Below are 20,372 nucleotides of genomic sequence, written 5' to 3'. Positions count from 1 at the left end.
TTTTCATTAAAATTAATAAAATAAAATTAAAAAAAGAATAGTGTAGAACTGCCCTTCGGTTTCCAATTTTGTTTACTTTAGGGAAGCCAGCTACTACTTTTCTCCAACAGAACAGCGGTGAGTTTGAACCTCTGCAATTTTGATTAGTTACTGAGCATTTAACCACTGCATCACCCTAAGGTCATAAATACTCGAAGAAGACTCCAAAAAAGTAACAGGAGATTTCAATTATTTTTCAAGCTGCAATTACTTAAGTTCTGTCTCGACAGATGAGAAGTGAATTTATCTTCTTTTAAGATAATGGGACCATTCAGCTTTGCATTTCTCACTCTGTAATTCTTTTTATTGTTTTTCAGAAAGCTAGAACACAAAGTATCATTTTAATGTGTGATTGTTCATTTAATAAACACCTGAGAAGACTGTTCCTATGAAAATAGACTATACTTTAAACTTTAAACTCTATGTACCATCATTTTGAAGTAAGAAATCTGGATTTAAAAAAATGCATTTTGTGCAAGTGAGCATACTCTTTAATTACCTACCTTTTAACCCAGGGCAATCTCATGGTGAAAAACAAAGCTAAGTAATTAAAATGAAACCTACCATGTATGGTTGCCTAGTAATGTCCGAAAACTTATTTACATATTAAGGTTACTCTAGGAGCCTTGCTGTTAGGTACCGCTGTGTCGAATACAACAAATCAGTGACCCTAAGAACATCAGATCTGAACCCTGACCTATTCAGTGCCATCCTCACCATCTCTGACACACTTAAGCCCAAAGCTGCAGATACTGTGTCAAGCCATCTGGCTGTTTTTCTCTCTTTTGTCAACCTTCCCTCTACCTTTCCAAACATGATGCCCTCTCCAAGGAATAGCCTCTCCTAGCAACAGGTCCAACGTATGTTCCAAGGTAGGAGTCTTAGTGGAAGAAGATGATGTTTGAATTAGAAAAGGAATGAATGATTGAAAATGTTGCTTTGGAAACTGCCTCTGTTTAAATTTTTTTTCCCCCTCTCAAAGGCTTTTGGAAGTATTCATACATACACAAAATGATTATTTTTCTAGGCAGAAGTCTCTTTTGGGACATTATAAAAGAGTACTAAAAGTAATTAAGAAGGAAATGGTATTTAGGTGGATTTAAAGCCATGAATGTATACATTTTGAGCAACTTCCACCAGAACACACCTTTAAGAATTCATCCAAAGGGCACATTGACCTTGGCTCAACTATCACATTGATTTCTGGGCTCCTGCTGTGATGGTGACTGTGCTACAAGGTAAACATGGCATCTGCCTCTGTAGTAAGTACTGGGTTTTTAAGGAATTTGGCTTGACTATGTGACAGTTATGCTGCTGACATAATCCTGCTTGCTGAAAGTGAAGAGGGCTTCAAATACTTACTACAGTCTTCAGCATGAGTTACACATCAACATAAAAAACCCAAAATCCATACAACATCATGGTTGCTTTGGGTAAAAAGACTGAAATTGTTAAGAATTTAATTTTACTTGGCTATTCAATTAACACTCAAAAAGCAGCAGTCAAGAAATCAAACAATATATTAGGTGCTGTTGAGTGAACTACGACTCATAGTAACCTTATGAACAGAAACTTGCCTTACCCTGTGCCATTCTCATGATCTAAATCATGCTCAAGTCTACTGTTGTAGTCACCATGTTAATTCAACTCATCAAAGGTCTTCCTCTCTTTCAACGACCCCTCTATATTTCCCAGCACAATGTCATTTTCCAAGGACTGGCCCCTCTCCTGACAATATGCCCGAAGAATGGGGCAAAGTTTCACTATCCTTGCCTCTAAAAGCATTCTGCCTGGACTTCTTCCAAGACTGATTTATTAATTCTTTTGGTAATCCATGGACATCCAAGAGTCAATAATCTTCCCCAACACCACAATTCAAAAGTAGCACTTGTTTCTTGGTCTTACTTATTCACTTACCAACTTTCAAATGCCTAGGAGAAATGGAAAATACTGTGGCTCAGGTCAGACACACCTTAGTTTTTAAACTGACATTTTTGCTTTTTTTAGCACTATGCTACTATTATGTGCCGTTGACAGTGCAGCTCCTCAACATGGGCCACTAGGGTTCCCAAAGACATGTGGTTTAAGAAAGATGGGAAGTCTCTTCCCATGCAATTTACAGCCTCTGAAAACCTGCTGGAGGGTCAGTTATAAACTGGTTCTGATTCAGTGGCACATAACAAGAACTACCATGAGTGTTAATTGTGGATCCAAATAAAGTGAAATTATTGACAACTTCAACCTTTACTTCACCTGCCTTTATGGTGCCTATTGGTCCAGCAAATTTGCTGTCAAAGATCTGAGGTATAAGGAGGAGTGAGTCCTTGTGCAGGATCTACTAGGGTTCTGATCTGTTGTTAAGTTGGATTCCTCTCAAGGCACCTAACCAACAGTTAATTGCATGTAAGCTTCATACTATATCCTAGCACTTGTTAAGACGCTCAGATGGCCTAGTATTAAGAAGTTTCATTGCAATCGCAAAGGTACACAGTTCAAATCCACCAGCGGCTCTGTGGGAAAATGGTGGGCAATCTTCTCCTATGTGATTCATTGCCTTTGAAAACCCACTGAAGGGTCAGCTATGAGTTGGTCTGACTCAACAGGCAACAACCACAACAATAAAAGCTCATGGTTGCTATGTGCCGTCATTCTCCTGGCAGTCCATCATATGTATATTCAACACTCTTCTCCAGCACCACAGCTCAAAGGCATCAATTCTCTTTCTATTATCCCGAGTCATTATCCAGCTCTCTGACAAACAGCAAATAATTGTGAAGACTACATCCTGGATCAGGTGCACCTTAGTCTCCAGCCTGACGTTGTTGCTTTTAGTATTCTGGAGAGGACCCTGACAGCCAATTTTCTCAATGTAATTCATCTCTTGATTTCCTGGCTGCTGGTACCAAGAGTGTTGATCGTGGAACCAAGCAAACTAAAGCTGTTAACAATCTCAGTCTCCTCACCATCTATCATAATGCTGCCAACTGGTAAATTATAATTTTAAAAAAGGGAGACAATCAAATATGTTAAGTAAATACAGACTTAGATGCTTTTATAATAGCCACTTTATTCTATAATCACTTTGGGCAAGTTCCCAAGGTGATGAGCAAACTAAATTTACAACATTTTGCTTCTTATAGGAAACAAGGTTAATCTCACAATTGATCCAGCCAAGTAATAATCAGTATAAATAATTATTAAAATCAAATAGCCTGTGTTAGAATAAACAATGAATAACTTAGGATTAAAAATAATGGTTATAGCCTTCCAGATACATTATGATGTTCAACAAATCTTAGTTTTTTACTACGCCTTAATACATGAGTCACTACCTATTATATCTTTGGAAGGCATCAGTAAGAATTTGGGCTGATGGATGGCCTAGTTGTTCAGGAGTTCTGCAATCCAAAGGCTAGCAGTTCAAATCCACCAGTGACTCCAGGGGAGAAAGATTGTCAGTCTCCTCTTATGTGATTTACAGCCTCTGAAACACCACTGGAGAGTCAGCTATGGATTGGTTCCAACTTGATGGCACACATTTAAAACTTTGAAATATATCTATGCCATTTAAGTAGTATTCCCATTGTAGATGATGTATACCATGTAGTCGGAACCAACTCATTGCTGACCCTCCAGTGAGTTTTCAGAGGCAGTAAATTGCATGGGAGGACACTGTCCATCTTTCTTTCATGGAGGCACTGGTAGATTTGTACCTATGCACTGGCAGCACAATTCCTTACCACTAAGCCATAGAGCCTAAATCTTATAAACTGGTTTAACTTTTTTTTTAAAGTACTATTACATTTTTGAGTAAAGAAAAAAATACGGTAAAATCAGATTTTTAAGAATTAGCCAAAATTGAAATTTACCATTGATCAGTTTAGTCAATGGTTAAGTAACAGATTAAAAAGAAGTATTTTAACTTCAAGTTTAAACAATAATTTATTATGAGTCATTTAAAAGGGTATTACATATAAGAGGCCTAATCAACAGCTTAAATTCAATCAATATCATATTTTCACATACAGTGTTCCTGTAAACAACTTATCTATACAGTGTGCAGAAATGATGAAATTAAGTAGTATCACCAACAGCATATGCATTATTTGTGAAAAATATACACATATTGTATTCATTTCTGTATAATGTATAGGTGCACTTTTTTTGAGATTTATAATTCCCCTTCTACCCCTAAGATTAAGAATAAATAAATTGTATTGGTGAAGGGATCAAATAATAATTATCTTTAAAACCTCAAAGTAGCAAAAAATAATTCATCCCAACATGAATAATCATATTTAGTTCACAGAGACTATCTTTCTGGTCATTCAGTCAAAGGCACTACATACTAAAAATAACACCGTATTTACGCACAAATAAATAGATTTTTCCAGTAAGAGCTAATCTTTCTTTAAGAAGACTTCCCACATATTCACAGTACATAATATCACAGAATACCCATATCTGGCCTAAATGTCTCTGAATTGTAGCATTGCAAGATGGAAGTTCATTGTGCCTGATAATTCGACTGAGTTTTACCCAAATGTCTTCTAGAGTTTGGCTGTCACACATAGCATGTTCTATTGTCCATCTTGCTCTATAAAAAGAGTTCAAATCCAGTGCTTTTACAGTATCTTGCAATTTTTTAGATAAAGGAAAAATATTTTCAGGGCAACTGCTGTTAGGAACAGAAACACTCCAAGATCTCTGTCGGTGCTGCTTTTGTTTTCCTGATTGTTTATCCAGATTCCCAGAATTAGTATGTCCATTCAGTGTGTGTGGCTGGAGTAAGTGTCTCTTTATTTTTAAATTGGGCTGAAACTCCAATAGATATAATGTGCAATCATAACTCTGTGATGTAACTTCATGTTCTAAAATGGTAAAATCATGTTTCACTTCTTCAGCTGTTTCGTCAGAAATCACAGGTGGTGATCTTTCAGGTTTAAGTATAAATTTAGATCTATCATGTGGAAACCAAGGAATAAATCTTGACAGTGGACGAGTAGGAAAGTCTTGAATTACTTGTTCTGTAATTTTTGGCAGTTGTGTGGGATCACTCTCTGGTCGATAATATAGTATTACTTCTGTGGTCATTCTGCAGTAATCCACTTTTTACTTTGAAGTAGAAGAATTTTTTTAGCTGAGCTTCTCAGAGCTAGAATGTAATTTATAATTATAATATTGTTTCTCTTTCCAACTCAGAGGGAAACAGGACCTAAAGTGGAAGTATTGCAAACAATAAGATATAGTAGATATTGTTTAAATAGGTAGGAAGGAAAATAAACATGAAAACAATAGATCAATGTGACTATTGATAAATATGAAAGCAACACACAAGTTAAAAAAAATTCTCTCTCACCTAAATTCAGAATTTGAATCAGATACCCTGTAAGATTAACTCTAGTTTCAAATTCCTAGTAGTCAACAAGTTTGACTCAACAGGTAAAAAGTCTCTGGATGTATCAATTTTAGTAAGTCATAATAATCTTATGATAACAGCATAGACAATGAGTAAATCAGTAATTCTTGAAATCCTAAATTCACATGAGGTTAACTAAGAAAAAAAATACAATAATATTTCAAAGAGTGAAACATCTGAATTGAAGACAATGAAAATCACTGGGATTTTCAATCTATCTGGAATAAAACTGGACATTTTATACCTCAAAATGAAATAAACTACACTAATTAAGTATAAAGTCAGAATAATTATTTTTTCAAAATCTCAGAAGTAAACACAAAAAACATACATACGGTTTAACTGTATTTTAACCAGGCAAAAAACTAATTTTGGCACAGTCTCCCCACTTAACTGAGACACTTAATGCAGTATTGAGACTGTTAGTACCATAGTCATTCAGAAAGAAACTATTATAGATTCTCATTAACCCCCCTTATATAAAAGTCTTCATATTGCCTCAAATTAAGTAACTGAAAACAAGTTTCTGCACATAGCGTACAGGCTCAAGAATGGAATCTTTCAGAGCCTGTATATTAGGTTTTCCCAACAGACAAAGCTTCCAGAACCATGATGCAGGCTCTTTTCAGTCTGTCTGGGGGGGGGCAGAGACTGAATCCTTTCCTTAAAACCTATTAGAGAATGAATTACTAAGATTAATTTGATCACTTTCACAGTCTTAAGAGTCAGAGGAATAGCTCATCTCATTATGATTTTTGACCTATTTATAATGTCCACTAAGATAACTGACATCTCAAAGAGTCTTAAATGAGTATGTTCCTCAACATTTACATTTTCTATGAAATGCCTAGTGGCAAGAAGCCTTGATGCAATCCCAAGGGCAAGGGGTTTGAGGCCACCAGCAGCTCTGCGAGAGGACGGGCAGTCTCCTCCCATGAGATTAACTGCCTCTGAAAACCCTCCAGAGGATCAGCTATGGGTCGGTTGTGACTTGATGATACATAACAACAAGAACAACATCTTTCCAGAATTAAACACGGTTTTACTTTTTTGCCTTGGGACCATCATTCCATTTTCAAACAATTAAGATAGTCACTGTTGCCTCAACTTATGCACTGGGGTATTCGAAGGATAAGTGAAATTATGTGAGAGTCTTCTAATAAAAAAATTCTTTTCAAGACTTACAAGATATTGGCTCAATTGTTTAGATATTAAAATAGGAAACAGTAGGTATAAATGACTAGCTATTTCTATGATAAAAAAATAAAAACTTGTAAAAATTCTTGAATAACTAGGGCAAAAAGAATTAAAGTGCTTCTGTAAAATGAAACTATCAGTGAATTTCAAAGCATGGATTCTCGTAGGCTGCTAAAATACTCTTTCCCAGAAATCTTTTGTTTTGGAAAAGAAATAACAACAACAAAAAAAAATAGAAACATACCAATTGCAACTAGTTTCTATAGGGCTGCAATTCAACAGTCTTTAGTTGTGTGCTGTCCAGTTGACTGACTCTATGAACCTGTGCCATCCTCACCATCTCTGATACTTGAGCCCACTGTTAATCAAGTGATAATCTGTCTCATTTGAGGGTATTCTTCTGTGTTTAGTAGCATTTCATTTTTATAAAATCATATCCAGCAGTCAATAGAAATATTAGAAATTCCCATCAAAGCCATAACGATCCCTGGAAATGCTGTTGCCTCTATTATATCATTTGGCATCTTGCAAACAGGAATATGGCTTGTGTTAAAATAATGCCTCTGTCCCTTATTAGGTATCTAATCTTGGAAAAGTGACTTAATTTGACAGATAAGTATTTATTTCACATACTTGATGTAAAATTAAGTAAAAACAACCAACCATGTCAATACCCTTTTCCTAGTTTCATATGAACCTGGGAAGTTCTGGAATGCTTGATACCTAAGTCAGAATAAGGGAATAGGGTCCCTAAATATGGATGTCATAAGAAAGGTAAATTCATTCAACTGAATTAAAACGTCTAGTGAGCATTTCCTCTGCTCACTCCAAGATGGCAGTAATAACCAGACATAAAAATATCCAAGATATATAAGTGTATTTGTGCTAACAAGAAGCAAATATGATATGAAAATATAACTGCTTAGAAAATAGGAATTTCAGAAAAACTCGGTTGTCCAAAATAATTACCCAATTAAATCACTACACATATTAAAAATGTTTAACTTTATAAAGAAAATGAAACGACATGAGATTTTGGAGGAAAATGTCCCATCAACACACTTTAGTGAAGTGAAACGGCTAGTTAAGTATTAACAAATCTTACAGGTCTGTCTTGGAAAGGGTGAAACCAAGTCTCTCCTTGAAGGCTAGGATTTTGAAGTGCCGCCTCACCTACTTTGGGCACGTCACCAGGAGAGATCGGTCCTTGGAGAAAGGCATCATGCTTGGAAAGATGGACAGGGCGGGCAGGAGAGGAAGACTCTGGATGAGATGGATTGATACAGTGACTGGGGGGGATGGGGGGGTTGGTTTGTAGGAATTAGTGAGACTGTCTCAGGACAGGGCAGGGTCTGGCCGACACATAACAACACAACATATATATGTTGTGAAGCTGTGAATTTCAAAACTCTTGAGATCATGTAATTATTGGTGGTTGTTGTTAGGTGCCCTGGAGTCCACTGCTGACTCATTGCCGACCATATCTGATCCCTGCCCTATCCTCATTATCCCTAATATAATCGGGCCCATTGCTACAATCACTGTGTCGACACATTTTCTTGAAGTACTAGACAAATTTAAAATAAAACGAAACCTAGAAACTTCGTCACTGTCACACGGAACCAAGAGAAAGAAACACAATTTCCAACCCCAGACAGGTTGAAATGTTACTCCCAGTACATCAGCTTCTGCAGCTTTCGCTTCCTCAGACCTAGTTTCAAGGAACAGAGCAGGAAAGAGGGCTCTGATGGAGGAGGTCTATTTTCCAGAAGACAGATCTACGCGGTCAAGAAAGACTCTGCAAGTTATGAGAAAAGGTAAAAAACCATTAAATAGGGCTCCTGATTCGCAATAGCATACCTTTCAACGCCAGCAGATGTTCTTGTTTGGGGGGATTAACTTCCATCTTGATCGGCACTTTGGACATCAGCCTACGGGGGCTGAGGAGGTTCAAATTAGCCCGGAAGGAAACAATAAAGAGCTCGTCCAGCAAGACCAGGCGCAAAATGCACTCCCTCCAGGTTTTTTTGCCGCTAGTGTCTTAAATGCTGTTCCTTCGACACTCTACGGCTTCTTTTTACCAAGGCCATTAATTTTTTTTTTAAATACTCCTCATCCACAGTTATCCATCCACAATCAGGAATCGCGATTCCTTAGTAACTATACAAGGTTCTTAAGAGTGTATAACAGGATTAAGAAAATGGGATCGTGTGGCATGCTGGAACTTGTAGTGTATTAGAAACATGTGGCATGTAGGGAAATATAGTTCTTTAATTATGAGCGTGCAGGGCACAACTAAATTTCACCCCAAAACGTTTCTTCAATATGAATATTTTTCTATGGACTTCTCTAGACGTCATCCAGGCACCTGAATAATAAAAAATATATAACAAGTTGACGCAGAAAACACTGTCTGATTCATTCAGAATGGGTGGGTGGATGCGGGGAAGAGACCTAGAAGCGCGCGCGGCGATGTCGTACAGCGTCTGCGCGCGAGCGGCCTGCGCGGAGGCGTCTGGGTAGGTGCCTGGGATCCGCCTCGGCAGAAGGCGGCGAGAGCTGCTTCTGCGGCCTCTCTCCTCCTGGGATGGCTGCCCTGATTGTAAACAAGCCTGGAGCGGGACTAGACAGTGGCCGGCAGGGCAGCCGGGGGACAGCTATGGTGAAGGTGAGGGACCTTGCGTCCTCTGTTCTCCTCCGTTGGCCTCAGCTTGGAAAACTAAGGCCGTCGCCTCTGCCCAGGCTTGTATGAGCGTAATGCGAGGCCTCTGGGCCTATTTTTGCTCGTCAGGCACTGCCTCCCCATAATTTGTATACACACTGGTCTGAAGTTGCCTGTTCAGGTTATGACGACTGTGTGCTTTGGCGTCGCCAGCGGGAATATAAAGGAGTATGTGGGTTCATGGAAATGACCGGGCTCAGTGGTTCTCAGGTCAATAGGCATTGATTTGCTTGTTTTCTTTACATTCTAGCTATTATTATGCTGGGTATTATGTTAGGTTTTTAGATGTTGATGTTGACTAGACAATTTCATCCCCATGGTACAAAAAAGAAAAGTAGATTTTTCGGTTAACTCTGCATGTTAGAGCCAGATCTGAGTGACTTTTAGTATACTTTTCACCACTACGCTTTGCTTTTCGTGTGTGTGTGTGTGTGTGTGTGTGTGTGTGTATGAATGAATAAATAAATATATGCAAACCTGTTCTTAGAAAGTGGAGCCAAGGTGATTCTTAGAGGCGAGGTTGGAGAAGTTCATCTTGCATACTTCCCATGTTGTTGGAGGGACCAGTCCTTGGAAAGGGACACCGTGCTAGGAAAAGTGGAGAAAGAGAGGAAGTGGATTGACACAGCAACTGTAGCAGTTGGCTCTAGTATATCAGGGAGAGTGAGGATGGCACGGGACAGGTCAAGGTTCAGGTCTGTTCATGGGGCCGCTATGAGTCGTACTGTACTACTTGTGGTCCCTAGGAACATATTAACTGTAGGGAACTCTGGTGGCCTAATGATAAGGAGCTTCCTGCCAAACGACAGGCACTCGGTTCGTGGACAATCTTCTCCCGTAGGGTTTATTGCCTTTCAGACCTTCTGGAGGGGCCTCAGAGTGGGTTCTGACTCTACATTACATAGCAAGAGTATATTGGAATTAATATGCTTTAGGGAATCCTGATGGTCTAATTCATAGGGAATTGCCTTATTAATCCTAAAACAGTGTCTCTGGCTCAAATCCACCATGTCCCCTCCAGGGGCAAAAGATTGGTGGTTTCCTCTAATGTAATTAAACCTTCTGGAAGGTCAGCTTTAAGTGGGTTCTGACTCAACAGTAGTGGTACTAGAGTTTGATTATAAACATCAATCCTATTGATAGGATGAATTGTAGATGACTGGACTGCACCTAACTGTGTGTACTAATGGACATATTATGTGTACACACGTGTTTATATAGAAAGATGGAAGGGAATATGATTTGATTGGCTAGCCGAATGGATTTTAGAATTATCTATAGTCTTGTTGATAATTCTCTGCTTTAGAATCATTCAGGTTTTTAAAATATCTACTGGTTCAGCTTCTTTCCATTATTCTGATTCAGCTGACATACCTATATTTTTAAAATTCCTAGAAGTGATGTTAATGTGCAGCTGGGTTTATGTAGAACCAGTTAATGTGGACATTCTCATAAGGTCTTGAATTCTATGCAGAGATGGTATGTTTTATACATAACTGTGGTGGTGCTGCAGTTGAGGCATTAACCAAAGAGAATTCAACCCATGAGTCCCTGGTGGGAGATGTATGAGGTAGTTTGCTTCTGTGAATATTGTTCATTCTTAAGCAATTCTTTGCCCTGCAAGGGTCACTATGAGCCAGCGGCAATATGTTTTGGTTTGGATTAGTTTTGCTTGACAGCAAATGATACTTTGTTGTTAATATTGGATGCTGTTGATTCATCTAACCTTTACATACCAATGAACCTGTTTTTAAGTTATACAGTATAAGACACAGAGGAGCTAGCTGCCTCATGTATTTGATATAACATGTGGTTAAAGTATTTTACTTACTAACCTATTTTGGCATGAAAAATACCTGCAGATTGTTTTGTGAATTAGCTAGAAATTTAAGATAATCTGTATCTGGAATGTTTGTCTCTGCTATACCTATAGTTACTCTTTTTTCTGTTAAAATCTTTAAAGTGTGCCAAAGTTCCAGCTATTGCCGCACTTATAGCACTGCACATAATACAGAATTTGAGATACTAGAGGCTTACCTTGTTCATCCTACCTTTTCATTTAAATATGCTCCTAGTGTGTACCAAAAGTGTTCTTTTGGGTGAAATCTTTTATGCTTTAATTTTTAAGATATACAATGGCCTACCTATATGTTTTTAAATCAGTATCATTTTTATAGATAAAAGTATTTATTGCATAGTAAAGGGTGATGTAATGCTGACAACAACAATAATACGTAGTATTTGTTTAATGAGCAAATTGTCAGTGGCAGGGTGCTTAAATTAGGAAAACTTGAAATTGTTAACAGCTTCAGCTTGCTTGGCTCCACAGGTTTCTTGGCAGCCAGGAAATCAAAAGACAAATTGCATTGTGGAAAATCTACTGTCAGGGATCTTTGAAGAACAGTGGTGTCAGTCTGGAGACTAAGGTGCGCCTGATTCAGGCCATGGTCTTCACAATTACTTGCTATGCATCAGAGATCTGGGCAGTGACTAAGTGTGACAGAAGAAGAATCGATGCCTTTTATTTGTAGTGCTGCAGAAGAGTAATGAATATACCATAGCACCTAACAGCATGTACTAATGCTCATAATATACATAATGTATTATGTAATATATTATGTTCATCCTAGAGAGGGTGAAACCATCCAGGCTGCTCCTTGGAGACAAGGATTCTGAAGCTTCATCTAACATACTTTAGCCATGTTGCAGTGAGGGACCAGTCTTTGGAGAAAGACATCATGCTTGAAACAGTGGAGGGATAGTGTAAGAGAGGAAGACCCAGGATGAGATGGATTAATTCAGTGACTAGTGTGGTAGGTGTGTCAGAGACAGTGAAGTTGATTCAAGATAGAGCAGGGTTCAGAGCTGTTATACATAGGGTTGCTATGAGTCCGTTGACTTGATGGCACATAACAACAGCAACAAGAAGACCCAAAAGTCCAATATTATGAAATTGTTTATATTTACACAGGAAACAGATTCTATTTTCATTATTGTAACTTGTTAGTCCTTTAAAATTGTAGTCTACTTTGTTAAAGTTTGATTAACAAATATATCGATTGATGCTTATCATTGCCAACTGTTCTGATGAGCGACACAGTAGATGAACTCTGAGAGAACAGGAGAAAAATGTAGGGCAAAATGAGAATACTGAACAATCTAAGCTCACTGTACTGGTAAAGACTAGATAAACTGAATCTCTTTGATGAACACCTTGAGATATAATTTAAGTTTGAATTGAACCTACTCTTGGAGGTCACCTTTCATTTAAATAGCAAATTGGTTCATAACAATACTAAAAACCCCCAAGTATGTTTGTGACATTCTTTACCTGTCATATTTGTGAAATTTATAAAATAAGTTTTTCCTATTTCAATCATAATTTCTTAGACTCTTTGCTACACTCATAAATTATTGTTGTTGATTGCCTTCATTGCAACTCATAGCAACCCTATGAACAAGAGGCCTGAATCCCTTTTACAACTATCTACATTTCGCAAAGTTCATAGAGTTTCCAGAGGCATGTTGTTTAGAAATTGGATGCTACTCCTGCTTCAAATACTGAAGAAATAATTCTTATTCTCCTTATAGGTTTGATGTCATATCTAGTATCCTTTTTATCATTTTAAACACCTGACTAGAAAGATTACCATCAGTTGAATACTTGCTGTATAGTATATTCTTGAAATGAATTATTGCCAATACGTCATGATTTAAAATCAAGAAAGTTGTACATCAGGACTGTATCCTTTCTCCTTGCTTATTCAATCTGTATGCAGAGCAAATCATCTGGAAGTTGAACTTCAGAAAGAAGAATGTGGCATCAGCCTATTCAATATGTATGGCGAGCAAATCATCAAGAAGCTGAACTTTACCAAGAATGTGGCATCAAGATTGGAGGAAGACTCAACCTGAGATGTTTGCTGCATAAAATCAAAGCCTTTAATATAGATTACATCTAAACATCAAGAAAAATCCTCATCGCTGGACAAATAGGTATTAATGATAATATGGAGAAAAGCTTGAAGTTGTCAATTATTTCATCTTATTTGGATCCACAGTCCACACAGTTGGTACAGTCAAGAGATCAAAGGCATTAGAAAAATCTGCTGTCAAGGATCTCTACAGAATGCTAAAGAATAGCAGTTTAAAGTGTGTGTAATCCAAGGCTAGTATTTTTCAATTAGTTTCTTTACTTCTGAAAGTTGGACAGTGAAAAAAGATGGCAGAAGAATTGATACCGTTGAGTTGTAGTTTTGGAGAAAATTAGTGAATATGCCATAGACTGCCAAAACCCAAACAAGTATGTCTCATAGAAATTGTAACCAGGGTGTTTTTTAGAGGCAAGGGTGGTGAAACTTTGTTTCACATACTTTGGCATGTTGCTATTTCTTTGCTTCTGGATTCTGCTGCCCTTTCCACCATTTCTTACCTCTATTTGACTATCATTAGTAGGGAGCTATGGTGGCCTAGTGGTAAGAAGATGTGCTGCAATCCCCCCCAAATCATGAAATTTGAATCCATCTGCACTGGAAGAAGAGGATGATTAATCTCCTCCTGTAAGATATACTGCCACTGAAAACCCTCTGGAGGGTCAGTTTAAGTTATTGGTTAATTCTGACTCGGCATGGCCCAAAGGCCATGTTTCTCTATGATGGTTCAAATCTGCCAGTTGCTCTGACGGAGAAAGGTGGGCAGTCTCCTCTAGTTGTAACTTACAGCTTCAGAAACTTGACTAAAGCTTGTTGAGAGTCAGAATTGAGTCAATGGCTGTGAGTTTGGGTTTGAAATTTTGAATTTTTATGAGAGCAGATCACCAGGTCCTTCTGTGAAGCCACTGGTGAGTTCAAGTTAACTTAATAGCAAGTGAGGTGCTTAAGTTTTTTGTCACTAAGCCTCCTTATGAAGCAGTAGTGCAAGGATCAGATTGTAGCAGGTTTTGAATATTAGACATATGTGTTGGGGTACAATTTGGGATACTGTTTTGATATTTTAAAATATTTACTGAAATTGTGAAACACACCAGTTATGTTTAGAAATTGAAGGACCAGAATTGTCATATTGCTGTGATATAGTTTGTTAATTGTTTATAAAACAAAACATAAACTCAGGGACTAGAGAATTAGAATATGCCAGTTATTTTATGATAGTAATCTATACACAGCTTTGTTAATTTTAAACCATACATTGTTCCCTTGTTCTGTTTGAACAACAGCTTTTTAATGTATGTAAGGTTTCACACTAAGTGAAACTTAGAGCACAGTTAATGAAGTCCCAGAGCACAATTAAGTGTTCAGAGATTTCCCATTCTTCTCAGTGTTAGCCATAATTGGTTGTGATCCACATAGTTAAATGCCTTTGCATAGTCTGTAAAACTCAGATGTTTTTTTGATATTCTTTGCTTTCAGCCATGATCCATCTGACATCAGCAGTGATATCCCTGGTGTTATGGCCTCTGCTAAATCCTACTTGGATTTTTGACAGTTCTCTGTTGATGTACTGTTCTAGCCATTATTTTTGGATAATGTTTAGCACGATTTTGTTCACATGTGATATTATTGTTTGATAATTTCCACATTCTGTGGGATCACCATTTTTTAATTTTTTTTTTATTATAGTAGTTTATTTACTAAATTCTAATATATTGTTTTTCATACCAGGTTCTTTCAGTATCCCTCACCTCCCCCCCACCCAACAAATTGTACAACCCATGGTTAATTCCCCCCACGTATCTTCATCCCTCTGCTTCCAGTCCCTACCCCCCCTTTCAATCCTCCTATACCTACAATAATGGATTTATACAATATTTATTCTTGTGGGACTGAGTATTGCCTTTTTTTTTTTTTTTTTTAGTGAGAACAAATGTGGATCTTTTCCAGTCACTTGGTTTGGTAACTGTCTTCCAGATTTCTTGGCACAGCTTTGACGAGCATGTTCAAGGCTGCATCTGTTTGTTGGAACATGCCAGTTGGCATTACGTAAATTTCTGGGGTTTTATTTTTTGCCAGTGCTTTCGATGAAAGTTGAACGTCTTCCTTTAATACAGTTGGTACCTGGTCATAATGTCACTTCCTGAAATGGCTCTGTGTTAACCAATTCTTTTTGATACAGTGGCCCTGTATTCCTTTCAGCTTCTTTTGATGCTTCTTGTATCATTCGAAATTTTGCCCATGACACCCTTTGGTATGCATGTACTTGAGGCTTGAATTTGATGAAGAATGTGACATCAGTCCTGTTTTATAAACAGTGGCATTATTCAGTATTTATCTTTTAGGTCACCCATGTAGTATAATGTTTTATTCCTTGTTTTTCAGTGCTGTGTAGTATTCCATTGTGTGAAAAGACTGTATTTTTTCCTATCCATTCATTTGTTGATGGGCACTTGGATTGCTTCTAATCTCTTTGCTATTGTGAATAACACAGCAGTAAACATGGGTGTGCATATATCTCCTTAGATGGCAGCTCTGGTCTCTTTAGGGTATATTTGTAGTAGTGGAATTGATGGATCATATGGTATTTCTATTACCAGCTTCTTGAGAAAGCACCATACTGCCTCCCATAATGGTTGCACCATTTTATATTCTCACCAGTAGTGAATAAGAAATCCTAATTTCTCCACAATCTCATGAGCATTTCTTGTTTGCTGCTCAGTTGAACTTTGTTTTTGTTACTGGGGTGAGATGATACCTCTTAGTTGTCTTGATTTATATCTCAGACCTAGGGATTTTGTCCATTTCTTCATGTGTTTGTTTGCAATCTGAATGTTGTCTTTGGTGAAGTGTTTCTTCACATCCTGTGCTTATTTTGCAATTGGGTTATTTACCTTTTTCTTGTTCAGGTGCTGGAGGATTCTATATAAATTTTAGACACGAGTCCCTTATCAGATATGTCATTACCAAATACTATTTTCCAGTCTGGGTTTTTTTTTTACCCCACTGGACAAGTTTTTTGACATGGAGATTGGAAGGAAACTAAGGAAAAAAAGGGATAAATAATGAACATTAAATTGGAACATAGGAAGGAAAGAACTGTTTAAAAGGAATATATGATTAGGTATTATTTGCATGACAGCAGTCCAGAATAAGAGGTACATAGCAAAGTAGACTCGGGGAGGGAGGAAATTAAGCAACAATTCATACTTTTTATTTTATTTATTTTTTTTAAAGCACACTGAAGGGGGTTAGGAAGGAAAGTATGCAACAATGAATGAATGAAAATTCTAACTTTTCTCTAAGCTTTCGTTAAAATCACAATAAAAAGAGAAAAAAAAAAGAATGTGGCATCAGGATTAGAGGAAGACTCATCAACAAAATTTTCACCACTGGACCAATAGACAACTTCATGATAGGTGGAGAAAAGATTGAAACTATCAATAATTTCATCTTCCATGGATTCAAAATCAGTAACCTTGGTGTCAGCAGTCAAGAAATCAAAACATATTACACTGGGAAAGTCTGCTGTCAAAGACATTTCAGAGTGTTGGAGAGCAGCGGTGTCAGTTTAAAGCCAAAAAGTGCTCGTAATCCAAGCTGTGCTCTTTTCCATTTACTTGCTGTGAAAGTTGGAGAGTGATTAAGGATGACAGGTGAATCAATGCCTTTGAGTTGTGTTGTTGGAGTACTGAAAATACCATGGGTTGCCAAAAGAATAAACAAATAGGTTTTGGTGAAAATGCAGCCAAGGTGCTGCTTGGAGGCAAGGATGGGGACATAGTTTGAGCATGTTGTTAGGAGGGACCAATCTTTGGAGAAGGGCATCATGCTTCGAAAGGTGGAGGATTATTGTAGGAGACCTTCAGTGAAATAGATTGAGACAATGATCATAACAATAGGTTCAAGAATATTAGAAATGCTGATGATAGCACTTTTTTTTAATACTGAGTTTGTGACCTTGGATAAGTCATTTACTTTTGAGTGAAACTAAATGGACAACATATTTCCTAACCCAAAGCCATATTTATTTCAAAGAACAAGGAATAAAAATAAAAGCCTAAATGGTTCTTTCTTGTCTGTTGTATGAGTAAATGGATACTAAAAGATCTTGGAAAGTACTTGTTATCTTTTCTTAAATTCTTTATAATTTATGAAGATAAATGATCCTAGCATAAACTTCCAGTAATTTTAGCACAAATTAATAATCATTTACTGAGGGTTGGGCAGTTAACAAATAGTTTAAATATTCAAATTTCCTTAATACTTACATTTATTAGTGTTACAGATCCAGGTGTTACAGGGTCAAGTAGCCTTTTTCAAATAGTAAAGATGTTTTCTTGCAGATATTGAACACTGAATATTTCAGAGATTTCACTATCATATAATTTTGAAAGGGTGAGAAGGAATAAATTAAAATATAATAAGATTTTACAAAAGAATTTTCTCCCCTTGGAGTAATTTGTCTAAGAAGTTTGATTTAATTTATTATATCAGTTTTTGTTAACATAAAACATGTATGCCTTTAAAATTGTTAATAATGCACATGTTCTCTTTTTAAATATTAGGTGCTTGAATGTGGGGTGTGTGAAGATGTGTTTTCTTTGCAAGGAGACAAAGTACCTCGTCTTCTGCTTTGTGGCCACACAGTCTGTCACGACTGCCTTACCCGCCTACCTCTTCATGGAAGAGCCATTCGTTGCCCATTTGACCGTCAAGTGACAGACCTAGGTGGGAAAATTTACATGCGTGTATTTAAGATTTTATAGTGTTTACCTAGTACAGATATAATAATAAGCAATTTCTTGCCACTTGACATTTAAAGTAATAAAATGACATGGGGATTTCAAAAAGTCTGGGTAGCATTAATGTTGTTGTTGTATACTGTCAATTCAGAACTGACCCATAGCAGAACCCTCCAGTGGGCTTCAGAGGCAGTAAATTGTTTGGAAGATTTCTTGTCTTTTCCCCATGGAGCAGCTGGTGGATTTGAACCACATCCCTTTAGCATTGGCAATGCAATTCCTTAATCCCTATCATTAATGTCTTAGTCTTACATATATAAACTAGCCAAATATCAGTGACTAATTTTATTTCATTTTCTGAGATATTTATACTTAGTACTTGTATGTGAAGTTTTAAGACATTTGAAACATGTATTCTTTAGGCAAAAGAAAAATGTGAATATTAATCTTAGTAAATTATTATCTAAAGCCATTATTTTCAATAATTTTTTATTATTATTTTTAAATAAGTTTAGGGGAAACCAAGTTTGCTTAAGGGAATCAGTTACTTTTTAACTAAAGCCTCCTCACAGCTCCATATTACTGCTATTGTTTTTTCTTTTTTCCTCTTAATCTAAATTCCTAAATGTCTATTATACAACTTTTTTAAAAAACTGAATGACAAAATAGAGGTAATTACATTTTATAACTTTTTATTCACTTGAAAGATTATTTGACACTTGGGATAGCTATCTTATTTCCTATTAAAATTTTATTTTAGAGATCTTGTAAATTATTTTGCTTTTTCCTACCTTTTTAACTTGATATATTTTAAAATGAGTTACTGCCTTGAGATACCATTTTTAGAAATAATTTGGGTAATTACAAACAGAACTTCTACAAGTTTATTCTCTTTTTAGAGAAGTTGTCTCCAATATATGTATTTTTAAGGTCTCTATTTTTTTCCCCAGGTAGGAACACTTTTTGTTTAAATATTTCTTCAATGTGTTCATGCTATATTTCAAGCAAAACAGGTTCAGAATAATTGAGCTACCAAATAAAGAAAGCAAGATTATCCAGAAACATCTTTTTTTTTTTTTAATTTTTGAAAAGCTGAATTAATGTTTATATTCGTTTGATTCTTCATAGTTGTCCATAGATGTTCTATTTTGTACATTTGTTACCATTAATTAATTGATTTTTTATTACAATGTCTAATCAACCTCTTACTATATGTCCCAATTCAGCTATTAATATTTACTCCCCTCTATATCTCTTCCTATACCTATTAAACTTCCAGGATTGTTTCTGTGTATAAACTTCTCTTTAGTTGTTTTTTTTTTTTTGTTTGTTCTTTTTTTCCCCTTTTTTTCTATTTTTTTCCCTTTTTTTCTTTAGTTTTTTATGAAAGTGGTAATATATTGCCCTTTTATGACTAACTTATGTTGCTCTGCAGTTTGTTTTAGGTTTATTCATGGTAAGCTTGGTCTTAAGAAGAGTATCATTTATAGGTTTGGTTAGCCTGATTCAGACCGTGGTCTTTTCAGTCACTTGCTATGCATTTGAGAGCTGGACAGTGAATCGGATGACAGAAGAATTGATGCCTTTGAGTTGGGGTGTTGGGGAAGAGCACTGACTAGCCCATGGACTGTCAAAATTACCCCAGATATATCTTGGAAAGTTAATTCATTCATTGTGCTCCAGAGAGGCAGGGATGACAAATCTTTATCTCCTGTATTTTGGGCATGTTGCTAGGAGAGGCTATTCCTTCAAAAGGGATATCATGCTTAGAATGGTAGAGGATCATCTAAAGAGAGGAAGATCCTCAGTGAGATGGATTCACACAATGACTACAACAGTGAACTTAAGTGTTTCAGAGATCGTGAGGATGGCACATGATAGGACAGGGTTCTGACTTGTTCATAGGGTCACTAAGGGTTGTACTTGACTCGATGACACCTAACAACAGCAACAGAAAAGGTTTAGTGGTATTTGAATAATTCAGTAATAAACTCAGTTGCCCACCTAAACAGTACTATGAAGGATAAGTTACTTTTGTTATTTTAATGTTGAGTTGGAACTGACACATAGTTTACTCTTCAGAGGCAATTAATCGCATCTGGGGAGATTACCCATCCTTCTCCCACTAGATACTAGTTGTTGTTGTTATGTGGCATCTGGTCACCTGTAACTCATAGCAATCCTATGTACTACAGCTCTGAACCCTGCTCTATCCTGAGCCAGCCTTACTGTCTCTGACACACCTACCCCCATTATTCCAGTCACTGAAGCAATCCATTTCACCAAAGATCTTCCTCTTCTGTTTTGTTCCACCACCCTCC

The 20,372-nt window shown here is 36.8% G+C and overlaps 3 protein-coding genes across 4 annotated transcripts in view; 1 reads left to right on the top strand and 2 right to left on the bottom strand.

The window, feature by feature from the left end:
* Positions 1 to 8,570, bottom strand: part of TRAPPC13 (trafficking protein particle complex 13) — a 50,754-nt gene extending 42,184 nt beyond the window's left edge. For both annotated transcript variants that reach the window (XM_006899369.1, XM_006899368.1), the window contains exon 1: positions 8,516 to 8,570. In XM_006899369.1, coding sequence (XP_006899431.1) covers positions 8,516 to 8,561 — 46 coding nt within the window. In that variant the 5' untranslated portion in view covers positions 8,562 to 8,570. The remainder of the gene's footprint in view (positions 1 to 8,515) is intronic.
* On the bottom strand, positions 4,381 to 5,133 carry LOC102849574. Its single transcript, XM_006899372.1, has one exon. The coding sequence runs from the start codon at positions 5,131 to 5,133 to the stop codon at positions 4,381 to 4,383; it is 753 nt and encodes a 250-aa protein (XP_006899434.1).
* Positions 8,571 to 9,220: 650 nt separating the features above from the next.
* TRIM23 (tripartite motif containing 23) overlaps positions 9,221 to 20,372 on the top strand; it is a 47,357-nt gene continuing 36,205 nt past the window's right edge. Inside the window, exons 1-2 of the mRNA XM_006899367.1 lie at positions 9,221 to 9,323; positions 17,875 to 18,037. Of these exons, the coding sequence (XP_006899429.1) occupies positions 9,243 to 9,323; positions 17,875 to 18,037 (244 nt within the window). The 5' untranslated portion in view covers positions 9,221 to 9,242. The remainder of the gene's footprint in view (positions 9,324 to 17,874; positions 18,038 to 20,372) is intronic.

Source organism: Elephantulus edwardii, unplaced genomic scaffold, assembly GCF_000299155.1.
Source record: "Elephantulus edwardii isolate Elephantulus edwardi_28Jun2011 unplaced genomic scaffold, EleEdw1.0 scaffold00254, whole genome shotgun sequence".
NCBI classification, from domain to species: domain Eukaryota; kingdom Metazoa; phylum Chordata; class Mammalia; order Macroscelidea; family Macroscelididae; genus Elephantulus; species Elephantulus edwardii.
Note: the sequence above shows the minus strand (reverse complement) of the source record. Positions and strands in the feature narration are given on the sequence as shown.

Excerpts from the sequence above, each read along its gene's own strand:
- LOC102849574 (XM_006899372.1), bottom strand. The coding sequence starts at position 5,133 with ATGACCACAGAAGTAATACTATATTATCGACCAGAGAGTGATCCCACA.